General features: G+C 40.3%; 1 protein-coding gene across 1 annotated transcript in view; it reads right to left on the bottom strand.

Moving 5' to 3' along the window:
• Nucleotides 1-17,249, bottom strand: part of FBXW10B (F-box and WD repeat domain containing 10B) — a gene marked incomplete at both ends in the record, with an annotated part of 38,848 nt that overhangs the window by 1,881 nt on the left and 19,718 nt on the right. The window contains 6 exons of the mRNA XM_081028053.1: nt 1,168-1,323; nt 2,243-2,514; nt 4,169-4,327; nt 11,294-11,436; nt 12,382-12,530; nt 16,302-16,423. Coding sequence (XP_080884179.1) covers nt 1,168-1,323; nt 2,243-2,514; nt 4,169-4,327; nt 11,294-11,436; nt 12,382-12,530; nt 16,302-16,423 — 1,001 coding nt within the window. The remainder of the gene's footprint in view (nt 1-1,167; nt 1,324-2,242; nt 2,515-4,168; nt 4,328-11,293; nt 11,437-12,381; nt 12,531-16,301; nt 16,424-17,249) is intronic.

Genomic DNA, 17,249 nt, shown 5'->3' with positions numbered 1-17,249 from the left:
GCACGTGTGTGTACATGTGTGACAAAACATAGTGTTTTTCCTTTTATAAAAAAGAATTGTGATGGCTCATTGTTCATTAACTTGTCTTTTTTCATATCATAATATATTCCGGACCTCTTTCCAAGTCAATATATGTAGAGCCTCATAGTACAACTTTTAGCTGTTGTATAACATTGCATAGTATGGATTTTTCATTATCTACTTAGTCACCGCCCACTGATAGACATTTAGTTTGTTAGTTATCATCCTTAAAGAAATGCAAATATCATTTTTACTTATCATACAAGCAAGTGAAAAATGACGGATAACACCCAGTGTTGGCATGAGTGCAGTGGGAGCTCTCGTGCATTCTTGGTGGGATGATAAATTGATACATCATTTTTAAAGGACGACCATGGCAATATCTTTCTATTTTTTAAATGCAGTTATCCTTTGGCTCAACAATGCCACCCATAGGACTTTACCCTACACGTATACCTACGCAGGTACACAGATGTAGGTACATACAAGGATGCCCACTAAAAATTTACCCTCACCTTGAAACTAGTTTCTGAAGGGAGTTTGATTAAAGAAACACTATTATATTAGCCAAAACTATTTGAAAGACATTTTAAATCTTTACCAAAGTCTCTCAGAAACAACAAAGGACATACCATTTGTGATGTCCAGTAACTCTTCTTAAAAGCCTCTTCCCCAGCTCTCTCCCTTATCTTCTTATCTCACATACATAGCACCCACCCCCAAATCTATCTCCTCCCTCATGAAATCCCCTAAATGCCCTCTGAAATCAATCCTAACTGCCTGTTCTCTCCTGCTGTGCCCATTACTCAGATTGATGACACAACAGTCCAAGAAGTGAGGAGGCTAAATAGCAGAGAAGGGAGGCAGGCTGTGAGCCCCAAATTGGAAACTTAGTTCTTACAAAGTTTCTCATTCTGTAGCTTCAAGTAGGTAAGGAGATGATTAAGGAAAACCAATCACTCTTAAGAAAAGCCAGGTATTTTATTCATTCTGAATTCTCAAAAGATAAAGTTATTGACCTGCTGAAAAACTAGAATGAAGAGAGAGAGAGAGAGAGAGAGAGAGAGAGAGAGAGAGAGAGAGAGAGAGAGAGAGAGAGAAGAGACACATGTTGGATCTTGAGACTGATTCAGAATAAAGTATCACCATTCATCTTATCTCCTACGAGGGATTTTGCCTCCAAACTCTTCTGCCCACCATCCATACCATTTGCCTCTTTAGAAACAGGACTTGCTCTCTTCTTGCCATCTCTTCTGGGTGATCTTGACTTTCCTTCACTTTGCGGTGCCTCTGTTGACACTGCTAAATTAAGATCGAGGAGGAAACCATAGTAATTATATAATTCAGTTAGGTCAGAATAATGGGGGCATTGCTGATCATTTGACTGGTGTTCACCCAAACCATCACCTTACTGTTTACTGTATGAAACCAGGTAGCCACCTAGAAGATTAGATCCCCTCCTTACTCTCCTCCTACCCACTTTCCCTACTGATTGTTAAGCTCTAAGCATTATCTAAAACTCTTGGTCCTTTTAGCTGACCATTAGCTGACCATTAGCTAATTAGCTAATTAGCTGACCATTAGCTGACCATTCACAGTATAATATCTATTGATCTGTGGGTCCAATTTTACACGCCAAACATAGGGCAGGAAAAAGAGAGGAGTCTGGCTACTCTAGCCTCCACATAATTTATTCTTTGTATGTCTTAAAAATGGCATGAGCCATGCCACTCCCCCACACACCTACATACATATACATACACACATACACACACAGACGTATCTGCTTTATAACTAATATTTTCCAGGTACGCATGTTATCAATTGGGGGTCTAAAGATAATACATTCTGCATAGAACATTTTTCCACAGTATAATAATATCTCCTTTCTATCCTAAGAAAATAATTATGTATTATATGTTTGATTCTGGGGCATGGCCGGAGGGTGTTGGTTACTTCTTTCTTGTTTTAATGACAATTATTAAGGGGTAATGTTAGCAGCTATACAAAGATTCTAATAAGTCTGAAAACTTAGGCCTTGAAAATCAGGAGGTTCCCTTGAGCTGTCTAAGAGAATGGCTCATACCTCCCTTAAAGGTAGGGATTTATATCATCATGAAACCACTGACGAAAATATCCCACACAGAAACTACTAGTTCCAGCAGCCCGTCACCTGCTCCACTGGGTACTGCTGAGATGGCCTGGGAGTCAGCTCTCTTACCTGTCAGTAACCTGGCTGACTTCAGGAGAACACGGGACCTGTGAGGTTTAGTTAACAGGGACTCCAGGGCCACCATTTGTTTACTGGATATGGAGTCCCCCAGGCTGTAAACCTGAGTGCTAGCCTTGGAGAGGACTTCTGTGAGACGGTTTTCTTCCCTGTCCTCCTCCTTATCCTTAGTCTTCTTTTGCTTGGGCCGTTCCAGGGAGTACTGCCAGTTTATATTCTCAAACTGGTACATGAGAATATTGCTCTCCGTGTTGATCAACATCCTGGAACCAAAACAACAAGATTGCCCGCTAAAGGAGCACTGAGGCTGCCACTGCTGAGCCTCCAAATATGCACTGCAGCTACCATCCTGTCCAGTCCTGAGGTCAAGGGAATTTCCCCAGGAGATTCCTGCAGGTGTGGCATGGGTCCTTGGAGGGTCTAGAGTGACGACAGCATGCCATGCAGCTGGGCTTATCAACTCTGGCTGTTTTCTTTAAAAACTACATGTGAACAGGGCACATATGTTCTGATTACGTTGTTTCTTGAGTTGAAATATTTTTAAATGAATTGCTGTTCTTAGAGTGAGTGCCAAGTACCTAAGGATGCCCAAAGCAGAAGGCTTAGGTACTCGGCACACAGAGGTCTTGAAATTCATTTTTTAAAGCACAGCATCCAAACGTCATGTTTCTATTGCTGTGATAGGGATGTGGAAAACTCTTTGATGGGAAGGGCTTCCCTCCCTCACTGACCCTCCAGCCCACTCTCCTTCACTCCATCACTCCAAGGTCTCTGTGCATGCTCTACATTTCGACAGAACATTTGTACTTTATAAAGCAGGATGATTTCCATCTTCCCTAATTCCCACTTTTATGCCCTGGTAGGAAAGGAGTTTCAAACATGGCCCCCCCCCTCCAAGAACTGTCGCCACCCACCCAGTGGTTTCTGTTGTTCACAGTATTCACAGAATAAGCTGCTTTCCCCACTCTGCCTAGGTCTCCTATAACCATAAACAAAAGACAGAAAGACTATGTGTAGGTTCATTTCTGCTCCAAAGGGCTACAATTTTAAGACCTTAACTGTTCGTGTAAACTCTCTAAAAGAGTGACTTGTCTTGGATAAAATTTAGGGAATCACTGCAATAAAACTTATTTGTACTCAATCCAAAAGGAATTTTTCTCCTTTCAGATGTCATAAATGAGAAAAAGTCAGAGGTGATTTTTTTTAACAACATTATTACCTTGTAACTGAAAAGGGTTTATTTAATGAGACTTATTACCAGCCCAACCTCTTTAAGATGGAAAATAGTATTAGCAAAGTTTTATTAAAGGGAAGGCAATATGGTTCAGGATATTAACTGATGTCTCAAGTGAACCTGTGGTAGAATTTAAAAGATGATTCTATTTGGATATTTCCACATAATATCACCCTGAACGTAGCATATAACAAACATAGTATAATACACAATTAGCTTAATCATGGTTCTGGTTTCTAGAAATTCACCTGCTCAGTACAGCCCCCACTGGACACTGGACCCCCTGATACCGCCATCTCCCACCCTCCTGGAGTTCTCTGCGTCAGAAGTGAAGCATTAAAAACAGCTGGTGGAGCTCTTAGACAGCAGAATGCATGCTCAGGGAGCAAGCAGGGCCAGGTTTGCTGAACTGGGGTCCCTGCAAAAAAGCCATATGCACTCACTGCATGATTTACCCAGGCATTCAGAACAAACAAAGAGTAACGTGAACCCTGATTGCTAAGTTGGGTGCAAAGTCCGATTAGTCCCTCATAAGACTATTACTCTCCTCCAGCCCAAACTGGAAGGGAGCCCAGTTTTACCCACTCTCTCCTACTGCCAGCAAATCTAGGGCTGGTATGCCAGAGAAAAAAGTCATCCAAACGGAAGTGCTCACAGCTCCCACCTTCACACCTAACACCCACCTGTTGCCCTGAATAAAGAAGGACAGCACAGGATCACCTCTGCCATTGATTTTCATCACCTTCAGACAGTTCCCATTTAGGAAATTGTAAATGCGGATCTTGCCATCTGCACAGGCACTGATGACTCGGAGGAAGAGAAGAGCCACATGCAGCACCTCCCTGGAAGGGAACAGGGGAACAGGTGGTAACCATCTCTGGTAAACTGCCTCGGTTTTCTGTAGTTCAGGGTATTTTGTGCATGGTTGGGAGGCAGTGGTCATAACTGTCCCTGAAATGATGTTTGCCATCATTTTATAATTCTGGATGTAAACCACTAACCCTCAAGACATGGCTGCACTCTCTTCCCATTCTGCAGGTACTTTTCCTGCAATGTGGTCACAGTGCCACAAGGTGGCAAAATACAAAGGCTTGTGCCACAATTTGGGGGTTGGGTGGGCAGGGGGTTCTATCGAATAATCATGCTTTTCTTTTACAATTTGATTCCTAGCTATTGACTTCTACAAAAGTCATACTGAGAATTATTTAACGTTTTGATTCCTTTTCAAATAGTATTATTTAAAAAAAAAGAAGCATAACAAAAGGGAAAATGACTATCTTTATACGAAGCAAAAACCTGGCATTTGAACAGTTTCTTTTGGGTCTTAAATTGGTGGCTTTCATTCTTTCAGGACAAAATTGTTCCCAGGTACAAGATTTGTTGTTTCCCTTTTGTGATGACCAGCAAGAAAATAGAAAGGACCCAGGAGATAGACAGATGCCTTTAACAAAATCCTCCCTACAACAGCCGGGTCCAAGTGGGACTCCAGGTATGTGCAGTATTCAATTCTGAGAAGTGTAATTATCCCATTCCTGTTAATGATACTGAAAAGTTGAATTTGATGTCACCAATTCGTTTGATCTTATACGCAAAGCAAGTCCACCAATCCCTGCCATCTCTACCCATCTAATTTCATCCATGGACTAGCTCATGTGCTACTTTCTCCATAAAACCATCTCTTGTCTTGATTTTCCCCCCATACACACACACACACACACGAATTTTAGGTATAATGACAGTCTCTTTGACACAACCCATGTCTTATTCATCTGTGCATGCCCAGCACAGGGCCTAGCCTATAGCAGGCCCTCAATAAATATGTGTTGAAAAAGTGCGTGTTGGCTTGTGTTTCAAAGTATGATCATTGTTACAGTGTGTTAAAAGAATGACACCCCCCCCCCATTCCATACCATTTGGCTTTAGCCTTGGTCAGATCCAAGGGCCAGATTAAGATTTTTCAAGGATCCAACCACTAGCAAAAAAGAAATAAAGTCCATGAAAGGCAGAAGCATACTTAGCATATTCAAAGAAGAGAGAAGAGGCCAATGTGGCTTGAATCCCTCTTCATGTGTTAGATGATAGATAGATAGATAGATAGATAGATAGATAGATAGATAGATAGATGATTGATTGATGATTGATAGATAGACAGATAGACAGATAGATATAAAGTATACATTAAGTATAAGAAAGTCCAACAAAGTTCTAGTTTTATTCTAAGATGTAAATACAATATTATTGGTATCCTAAGTGCATCATAGTCCATCTATAGGGGAATCCAACACTAGGAAAGATGCCTTGTGATGAAAGAGTGGTTATTACGATCCTAGCAGAGACTAGTTTCCTTTCAGGTTTTATCTCTGCCCTAAAAATGTCATTTGTCTACTTCTTTGTTCCTTCTTTATTAAAAGACACTGCAGAGAGTGATGCCATTGAAAATGGTAGAAACAGGAACTCCAAAATTCTGCCCTTCCATAAAAGCAATGAAAAAAATGGCAAAAAAAACTGTCAACTTTTTAGGAACTCTGGAAAATAATCAAAGGCTTGCAGCAACCCAGGAAGCACTTAGACAAGAAAAATGGCTTAGTCTCACCAAGAAGCCTAGTCCTTTCCTTAACTCTCAGCCCAGTGCTAGCCATGAAAATAACAGCCTGAATTCCTGGTACTGGAGAAAACAGAACAGACCTCATTCACAATGAACTATTCGACCTGTCTGGTGGTTTCCTGGGAGAGTGACTCAAAAAAACTTGTATTTATTTCACCTTACTAGAAACTCACCACGAGCTAAAGCTGTTACCTAGGTAGGATTTGTTCAAAACATTTATAGGCAAATATTTTCATCACTGCTGCTTAAGGCAATAGATATCTGTTGAAGCAAACAATACACTAACCAAAAATCTTTGAAGAAAAATCTGGGGAATAAAATGTCCACAGGACTTTTAAAAGCTCATATATATTCCTGGACCTCTATATGGCCACATACATGGCTGTGCATCTGCTTGGAAAAACTGGAATACCCCTAAGCTCTCACTCTTGGCTAACCTTGATGTTCTGCACAAACAGGAAGTAATAGCTAAGGCAGGGTTGTAACCTGCCTGGCTGTGTTGAAGGCTTCCCTCAATAGGCATACATAATCCCTTGTCAAAGAATGGGAAATATTCCCAGGGATTCAAGTAAATCTTTTTCCAGTCACTAGTGTACCACCAAGGTAATAAAACAGGGACTTCAGTAGCCAAACAATACAAAGAATACAGACAAACAAACAAACACCAAAAACTACAATAAGCAACAACAAAAACAAACTCTGGGGATGAGAGAGATTTGATTTCCACAGTTGTCATGTTAAAATATTCAAATTGGAAAAAGAGGGAATACTTCCTAACTTGTTTTAGAAGGCCAACATTACCCTGATACCAAAACCAGGCAAGGAAAACACACACAAAAGGAAATTACAGGACAATATCTCTGATGAACATACATGCAAAAATCCTAAACAAAACATTAGCAAATTGAATACAACAATACATTAAAAGAATAATACATCATAATCAAGTGGGAATGCAAGGATGGTTTAATATCTGTAAAGCAATCAAGGTGATACACCACATTAACAAAATAAAAGATAAAAATCATATCATCAAATCAATAGAGGGAAAAAAGCATTTGATAAGATGCAACACCCATTTATAATAAAAACTCTCAACAAAGTAGGTATAGAAGGAACATATCTCAACATAATGAAGGCTATGTATAACAAACCCACACCTAATATCATGCTGAGTGATAAAAAGCTGAAACCTTTTCTTCTAATATCAGGAACAAGACAAAGATGCCCACTCATACTACTGTTATTTAACATGGTATGGGAAGTTCTAGCCAGAGCAATCAGGCAAGCAAAAGAAATCAAAGGCATTCAAATTGGAAATAAAGAAGTAAAACTACCACTCTTTGCAAATGACATGGTTCTATGTATAGAAAACCATAAAGACTCCACACACAAAAAACTCTTAGAAACAATAAGTAAACATAGTAAAGTTTCAGGATGCAAAGTCAATATACAAGAATTTGTTGCATTCCTATATAATAACAATGAAATATCAGAAAGAGAAATGAAGAAAACAATCCCATTTACATCCCAGCAAAAAGAATAAAACACCTAGGAATAAACTTAACAAAGAGGTGAAGGACATGTACACTGAAAACTATGAGACATTGTTGAAAGAACTGGAGAAGGCATAAAGAAATGGAAAGATATTCCATGTTTGTAAATTAGTAAAGATATTCCATGTTTGTAAAATGATCACATTACTTAAAGCAGTATATAGACTAATGCAAGCTCTATCAAAATCCCAGCATTTCTCACAGAAATAGAACAAAAAAAATCCTCAAATTTGTGTGGAACCACAAAAGACCGCCAAATAGCAAAAGCTATCCTTAGGAAAAAAAAGAACAAAGCCATAAGTATCACAATCCCTGACTTCAAACTATACTACAGAGCTACAATAATCAAAACAGTACGGTATTGTCAGAAAAACAGACACATAGACCACTGAAAAAGAACTGAGAGTCCAGAGATAAACCTATACATATATGAGCAACTAATTTTCAACAAAGAAGCCAAAAACATACAATGAAAAAAGGGAAGCCTCTTCAATAAATGGTGTTGGGAAAACCACATGCGAAAGAGTGAAACTAGCCTGCTATCTGGCACCATACACAAAAATTAACTCAAAATTGATTGCAGACTTAAATATAAGACCTGAAACAATAAGAATCATAGAAGAAAACATAGGCACTAAACTTATGAACCTTGGTCTCAGAGGGGACTTTGAAAACTTGACCCCAAAGGCAAGGGCAGTAAGGGCAAAAATAAAAGCTTCTGCACAGCTGAAGAAACCATCAACAAGACAGACAACCAACCAAATGGAAGAAGATATTTTTAAATGATACCTCCAATAAGGAGCTAATATCAAAAATTTATAAAGAACTCATACAACTCAACAAGAAAAAATAAACAATCCAATTTAAAAAATGGGCAGAGAACCTGAATAGACACTTTTCCACAGAAGACATATAGATGGCCAAAAGATACATGAAAAAATGCTCAACATCACTAGTTATAAGGGAAATGCATATCAAAATCACAATGAGATATCACCTCACATTCATTAGAATGGCTACTATCAATAAGACAAGAAATAACAAGTATTGGAGAGGATGTGGAGCAAAGAGATCCCTTGTGCACTGCTGGGAGGAATGTAAATTGGTGCAGCCACTATGGAAAACAGTATGAAGGTTTCTCAAAAACCTAGAAATGGAGCTACCATATGACCCAGCAATCCCTCTTCTGGGTATCTACCCCCAAAATCTGAAAACACTATCTCATAAAGATATATGTACCCATATGTTCACTGCAGCATTATTTACAATAGCCAAGACATGGAAACAACCCAATTGTTCTTCAACAGATGATTGCATAAAGAAGATGTGGTATATATATGAAATGAAATACTACTCAGTCATAAAAAAGATGAAATATTGTGATTTGCAACAACAAAAGGTTGGATCTTAAGAGTATTGTGCTAAGTGAAATAAGTCAGGCAGAAAAGGACAAGAACCACATAATTTCACTCATATGTGGAATATATAACCAAAACCTGGAGCTGAACTGCGCCCTCCACAACTAAGATTGAAAGCACAACAACTTGACTTGGAAAAAGTCCTGGAAGTACACACTGTTCCCCAATAAAGTCCTGTTCCCCTTCCCCAATAATAGAAATATTAAAAAAAAAGCAACAAGTGAATAAACAAACAATAAAACCTCATAAATACAGACAAGAGAATGGTGGTTACCAGAGGGGAAAGGGGTGGGGGGAGGATGAACAGGGCAAAGGGGATCAAATACAAGGTGATGGAAGGAGACCATCAGCTTTGGTTGGTGAGCACATAATATATGTTGTATTATAAATTTGTATATGTGATTTTTATATAATGTTGTTAAACCAATGTTGCCCCAATAAATTTAATAATAAAAAATGAAATATTCAAATTCCAGTTTTCAACAAAACATTATAAAGCATAAAAAGATACTAGAGAGTATGGCCCATATGCAGAGAAAAAGTAATCAATAGAAACTGTCCCCAAGGAAGCCCAATGGTTGAGCTTTCTAGACAAAGACTTGAAATCATCTATTTTGATATGTACAAATAGCTAATGGAAAGTATTAAAACAGTGTCTCACCAAATAGATAATATCAATAAAGTTAGAAATTATAAAAGGATCCAAATTGAAATTCTGGAGTTGAACAATGAAAATTTGCTAGAGGGGCTCAACAGCAAATTCAAGGAGGCAGATGAGCAAAGTACTTGAAGAGAGATCAATCGAGATTATCCAGTCTAAAGAACAGAAAGGAAAAAGAATAAAGAAAAATGGGTAGAACTTCAGAAACCTGTGTGACATCATCAAACATCAACATATACATAATAGGAATCCAAGAATGAGAGGAGAAAAGAGGGCAGAAAGGAAATTTGAAGAAAAGGTTGGATAATCCATATGACACGCTATGAGACTTACTGATAGTCACTTAAGGGTTGGATAAATCACTGAACACAGGCCCTACCAAGCACCCACTCATCCGTAATGCAGTCATGTGCCACAGACAGACCACATACAGAGATGCCAAAAATGTACATACACATTTAAGGAAGGAAAAAAACTGTATAACATTGTAACACTCAATATATACCCATAACAAAAGATGAATACAAATCATGTGCATACATTTTTGGTACCCCAATTTGGAGATTATGTATGTATATGTACATATATTTTATATATGTTATAAAATATATACATATATATTAATATATAATATATGTAAATATGTAATATATTATATATAATATGTATAAAATATATATACACATACTCTCCAAATCCCCTTTCACCTCCCACAAAGCCAGTGTGCCTATTCAAGAGGTTCTTATGAGGGTGTACAGAAATCTAGGGCCACATTTTACTAAATAACTATCCCCTGACAGATCCCCTGGAAGATCCATTAATTCTTTTAATCAATTTCTCTCTCTGAAACTGTTTATACTGCACTCAGAGGAAGAAGAATTATTCATGTAGTACAGAGTGGCAGAGAGCAGCCTGTAAAATCTATGGCCATAGTAAAACCATTAACTGACCACAATACCCTTTCCAAATAGCCCACAGGTGACCTCAGACTGCTTCTCAAATGGCTCCAAGCAGCCACCACCACTAAATTGGGATTGAAATTGTAAAATGAAATCCATTTGCTATCCTGGAATAGAATCTAGCTCACAGGCTTTAAGTAAGCGCCTTCTTTAAGCCCTTAGCTATTTTTAAACCTTTGTCTCCTGGATCATTTTAAGCTTCTGTGAACACAGGATTCCTGGGGTAAAGATCAATTCCAAGAATTTTAATTTTAGTGGATTTGGCATTATTTGGGATGGTTCCACGAACATTCATAGGTTTGGTAGGTAACAGATATATCATATGTATCATAAGTATAACATTTCAAACACTTCTCAAAATCTACATCTATTATTGTTATTTCTTAATAAAAACAAGAGAGGGTGGGAGAGGGACTAGCCAAACAGATGGTTGTGGGGTGAAATGGGTAACAGGTAGAGGAGGAGGGAAACAGAAATGGGTGAGGAGCAATGGGAACAAAAGGTCAGCAGACAGCAGAAGGAACTGATCTGCCCCAAATCGAAGTCTAGGCTGTGACGTGAAAAGAAGAGAGCACTCCATTCATCAGATAGGGCTTTCCTGGCACGTACTTTGGATGCTTGAAGGCCATGAGGCATCGCTCATACTTTCCCACCATGCTCCAGGCCATGACCAGGCCGTCAGTACTTCCCGAGAGAAGATGCCACCGGTCAAAGCACAGACACTTCACAGCTCCCTCGTGGCCATTGAGAGTCTGCAAGGAAAGATGCCTCTGATTTCAGCCCATCTTCAGCTCAGACTGTGACTCCTTCGAGGGCCAAAGCTGGAGGCTTCTTTAAATGAATTCCAGCGCCACACGCCATCAATCCATGATTACTACTTACTTGGTACTTAACTAAGGTGACTGCACTAAGAAGGCCTGTGGAGTCCAAGCCTCCCTCTCTCCAGAGCTCTCTTCCCAGTGAAGGAAAAATGCTATCATTGAGAGGGCTTGCTCCCAGTGGTTCTGTGGCTGAGGCAAGCCCCATCTTCCTGGAGTACCAGAGAGGGGCAGAATTCAGCATTCTCTGCTGCCAGAAAGTAAAGGGTCAAGTTCCCAGCTCCTTACCAGGATCCAGTGGGCACCTGGGGCATCCCCGTGCCTACAAAACTGGTTAGATTAAGTGACAGGATTGGTAGGAAAAAAATCCACCAGCAAGGCCAACAGCTTCTCACTATGATCTTGTGCTCCTGGCATAAATGATATCTCACCATTACCCACTAGGGCCAGGTGGTTTCAAATCGAACAAGAACATTTTGTGTGTGGGAACATTCGATCACTTTCAAGACAGTCAATGTTCTCATCAGAGAGTAAGGAGAAAAACCATTGTGACTTTGTTCATCCCCTTACCCCATGCCAGAATTGGGGTAGAATATTCTAGAAAAGAAAAAGGTGCTTTATCTCTACACTATTGAAACATTCTGAGCCCATATATATCACGCCGCATCAGAGTTCAGTCTTCCACTACCACCTCCATGACAACGTGAGTCACATGGGCCCTGACCCTCCACCAACTCAGAATGACCACCTTGTGGGGGAGCAAGGGGGCTTCCCCTTCTGTTCTGGGGTGGTCTGGGGGCTACATGGGGGGGAAATCATCAGTCTCCTCCAATCCATCACCACCAGTGCCCCGTTCCCTCCACTGCCCACCTCCCTCACCTTTACAAGCTGAGCCATGACAATGTGCCACACTTTGACTATCCCTCGCTCACAGCTGCTCACGATGTAGGTGTCATTGATCCTGGTGGCCAAGATGGGGTCTTTGTGTTTAAAGGTCTTCAGGCACTTCCCTGTCTCTACATCCCATGCTGGAAGGCAGAGGTAGAGAGAGAGGTTGGGATGAGAAGGAAGAGGGGGATGAAGTCAGGTTACAGTGGAGTTCCACACCTCATCACAGAAGCTACGACTAGCAGAGCTCATCATGTCAGACCCCAGAAGGCCTTCGCCTGGCCCAGCAGCCCTGCAGGCTCACCAAAAGCTCCAGGTACCTGCCACACAGAGCTCCCTGACCATGGCCTTTGGGAGAGTCAGCAATGCCTAGACCTTGGCACTGACCGCAGAACTTAGTCTGGGGGTCCAAGTGATGGACAGCTCATCTCCAAAAACATTCCTCTTCAAGCGTGAAAAATGTTTGCTATGGAGTAGATTTCAGGAAAATCATGGCATGTTTCATCGCGTCGTTCTTCCCAGATGCTATTCTCCTGACTTACACCTTCTATCCCCAAAAGAAAACTGTCTATCTTCGTATACATTTTTAAATATTTCTGAATCTGACTTGGATTTTATCAGTTGAGAGCTTATCACAGCTGGGGGCAGGTTTAGGGCTGCTTCTACATAGATGGTGCTAGAGCAACTGCCTGGTGTACTGTAAGTTGGGTGGATAGAGTAAATGGGTAGTTGGGAGAACAGAGCTTAAAGGCGAAAACTGAAAATGGGCACCACAAATTCAAGGACGAGAACATTAAAGTCAGCTTCTTCAGCCCCAAAATTACCTCCCAGGCAACAGAACATATAACCTAAGACAGAATAACCGCAGCTCATACTTACATCGTACTAACAATAAGCCAGGCAATATTCAAAGTGCTTGACATGTATTAATTCATATTCACAAGACAAGTACTATTAATATTCCACAGTATACAGATGAGGAAACTGAGGCATAGAGAGGTCAATAACCTGCTCAAGATTGCACAGGTGGTAAGAAGATTCAGTTGGAATTTAACCCAGGGACTCAGAATCCAGAGGCCATTCTCTTAACCATGCACGCTAGATTAACCCTAACTATCTAAGTATGCTTCCCCCCCCACACACTTATCTGTACATATATATTGGCCCTCTCATCAAATTAGCAATGTGAAAATTGAAAGATGAATTAAAAGAGTCATGGCAAGGTACCCTGGTTTAAAGAATTCAAAGTGGGGAGTTACCTTTCAGGTCTCCAATTATCTCTTTTTCCTTCTATTTTGGTAACCCAGGTAGGTGGGAAGAGCCCAGGGGAAGCAGGCAGGCTGGTGGCCAGAACCAGGATTAGGATGAGAGGTCTTTTGATATATTTTTCATCATGTATTTCGTGCATCACTTTTGACTCCCCTTGCCCTAGTTCCAGCCCTGCTTGTGGCCCCAGAAGACTCTCAAGGTTGGAGGCCTTGTCTGCCCTTCTATCTTCAGACCCTCATCCTTTCATCCTTTCTGCTCTACTCCTCAAAGCAATCATGGCAACGAGACTTTCATTCAGGTCGAGGAGAGTAAAGAGGTAAGGAGCATTTTAAACAGGTCTGAGTATTTCCATATGTAACACCTCTCTCTTCTACATTTTCCACACCTTTTTCCTCCACCTACCCCTAACATAGTATGGCTTTCTGGGTCCCTTACTTCTCTTCTTTTTTCACTCTTTCCTCCAGATTTGCAAGGGAAATTTCATCCATACCTGGGGCTTCCACCTTTCATTATAATTGATAACCACCAAATCGACATACCTGGAGCTCCAGACAGGAAGATACAGGTAGCCACTGCCTGTATCTTCCTCTTTCAATCCTCACCTGGATATCCTTGAGAATCCCATACTTTAATGTATTAGCTTTCTATTACTTCTGTGACAAATTCCCACAAGCTTAGTGGCTGGAAACAACACAAGTTTATTATCTTACAGAAGTCCAACATAACCTCACCAGGCTAAAATCAAGGTGTCAGCAAGACTGTGTTCCTTTATGGATACTCTGGGGGAGGAGGTCCATTTCCTTGCCTTTTCCACCTTCTAGGGATCACCCACGCTCCTTGGCTCATGTCCCCCTTCCTCCATCTTCAGGTCAGCAACATTGCGTCTCTCTGACCATTCTTCTGTCTCCCTTTGATTACAGACAAGAAAGTTTCTGTTTTTAGGGATCCATGTGATTACCCATGGGCTCACATTGATAACCCCATTTTAAGGTCCTTAACTTAATCACATCTGCAAAGTCCCTTTTGCCATGCAAGGTAATATAGTCACAGGTTCTAGAGATTAAGACGTGAATATCATTTTTTGGCAATTATTCTGCTACCACCCTCAACATGTTCAAAATTGAAGCACACCTCCTCTTCCATTCCTCCCTCTACCCTACTGTTCCCCTGTAGCTCCTATATTCCATTAATGGCATATCCATATACCTAGTGGCCTGAGGTTAAAAGTCTGGCCTCATCACTTGCCCTCTGTTTTTCTCACTTTTGATATCTAATTGGTGATGAAGTCCCGTCAATTCTCCCTCTAGAAATCTCCCTTCCGTGAGTCTGTGCCATCTGATTTAAATTCACATCCATCTCAGTTTTTTCACACCTGCCTGTTCTCCGATAGTATGAAAACTCTACAATTCTCTAGACTGAGTAGTGTCTTAACTTGTCTCCACTTAGTCACCCCCTCCAAATCCTTCTACACTAGGTATCCCTAGAGTTACCTTTCTCAAACACATATGATCATGTCAATGCTCAGCTTACAATGCATTTATAGCTTCCCACAAGATAAAGTTAATTTCCGTCCCACAAGATAAAGTTAATTTCCTACAGTGGTGCAGAAGGCCCTTGATAACCTGGCCACAAACTTCCTCATCTCCAACACCACATGCTGCTGTCCAGTCACACCAAGCAAAGGCAATTCCCTGAATTCCCCATTTTCTTCAACCTTCTGTGAATTTGCCTCTGCCATTCTTCTCCTTGGAAAGTCCTCCACTCTCTCTCCACCTGTAGAGTTCCTCATCGTCAAGACCACACTCAAATAGCACCCCGTTGGTGGTGCTGTCCCTTTTACTTCTAGGGTCCCTTACAACTCTGTTGGTTAGGAGCCACTGATTTAGAGTCAAACAGCTCTGGGTTCAAATCCCCACTCTACCACTTAGCAGCTTGATTTGGAGGCAAGTTGTTTTTCTCTCTGCGTTTCAGATTCCACATCTGCATCCATTTCACAGGGTTCCTTTGAGGGTTAAATAAGATAATATACATAAAGCACTTGTCACAGTCGCAAAGTTAGTACTCAATAAATGGCAGCTATTATTATTCACATATTTATTATATCCCCCATTATGTATTTAGATATGTATCTACATTAGGAGACTATGAGCCTCTTGACAAAATAAAAAAACCTTATCAAAAGGACCATATCATATTCATTTTTTCCCTTAACTCCTAGCACAATGTCTATATGGTATAAGTATTCAACAAATAGTCGTCGAAGAATGGATCAATAGATATGTGGATGAGTGGATGGATGAAAAAAGAATAAATGACTGCCTACCGTATTTCTCTGAAAATAAGACCAGGTCTTATATTAATTTTTGCTCCAAAAGACGCATTAGAGCATATTTTCAGGGGCTGTCTTATTTTTTTCATGTACAACAATCTACATTTATTCATATACAGTCATGTCATCTCCTTCTGGAACATCGTCATAACGTACTAAATGCGTCCATCTGGCTGACGATCTTAACTGGGGCTTATTTTCAGGGTAGGTCTTATTTTCAGGGAAACACAGTATATAAATGAGCAAAACATGTATTTTGGCATCCGATCGATTTGGGGAAACTCTTAGAAAGGTCAGGGCATTTCTTTCTCACCTTTCACCTGGCAATCTCTTGCTCCAGACACGAGCCTATTCTTACATAAATCCATGCAAGTGATTGTCCCCTTATGGCCATTGAAAATGCGTATGCACGCCCCGCTTTTCAGATCCCAGTATCTGCAGAAATCAGGCCAAAAACATTGTTTTTGAGATTTTTCTGAGGGCACAAAGGATCATACTGTTTAGAGTTCCTTTAGATAAACAAGTAGTTAGAAGGTGGCAAAGTTTCACAAGTCAGCTCAGAAGCTGGACTTGAATCCCTGTTGCAGCACCTATGTATTAGGTGTCACTTTAGGAAAGTTCATTAATTTCTGTGTAAGCTCTGTTTCCTCATTGATGAAATGGAAATGATAATCATAGTAGTTACCATGTAGGATTTTTGTGAAGAATTAAATACACGAATACAGTGATTGTGAACCCAGGGTGATTTCCACCCCCAGAGGACATTTGACAATGTCTGGAGACATTTTTGATTGTCACAAGTGGGGACAGAGGTGCTGTGGTATCTAGTATGCAGAGTCCAAGGATGCTGCTTAAGATCCTACAGTGCAGAGTACAGCGCCCCACACCAAGAATTTTCCAGCCCCAAATGTCAATAGTGCCGATGTTGAGAAACCCTGCATTAATGAATGTAACATTAGAACGTGACCAACATATACAAAATGCTTGATTAATATTTGTTGGTATCAGGTGCAAGGATCCCTGAAATGACCACCAGGCCTAGAATTCATGGCACTGATTCAATGGTAGAGGTGATCTTTAAACAAGAACAACAAAACAATTTACCACAACCACGTAAATCCAAAATATTTTTATGTATATTTCTAAAGCATATCTAAGAGATATATGGAAACATGTATGAGTCACACTGTTTTTTTAATAAGCAAACTTGCCTGAGGTCTCTCAATTATCATTAATATAGACTTCCACTTCAGCCAGATTG

Source organism: Rhinolophus hipposideros, assembly GCF_964194185.1.
Source record: "Rhinolophus hipposideros genome assembly, chromosome: 20".
Lineage (NCBI taxonomy): Eukaryota > Metazoa > Chordata > Mammalia > Chiroptera > Rhinolophidae > Rhinolophus > Rhinolophus hipposideros.
Note: the sequence above shows the minus strand (reverse complement) of the source record. Positions and strands in the feature narration are given on the sequence as shown.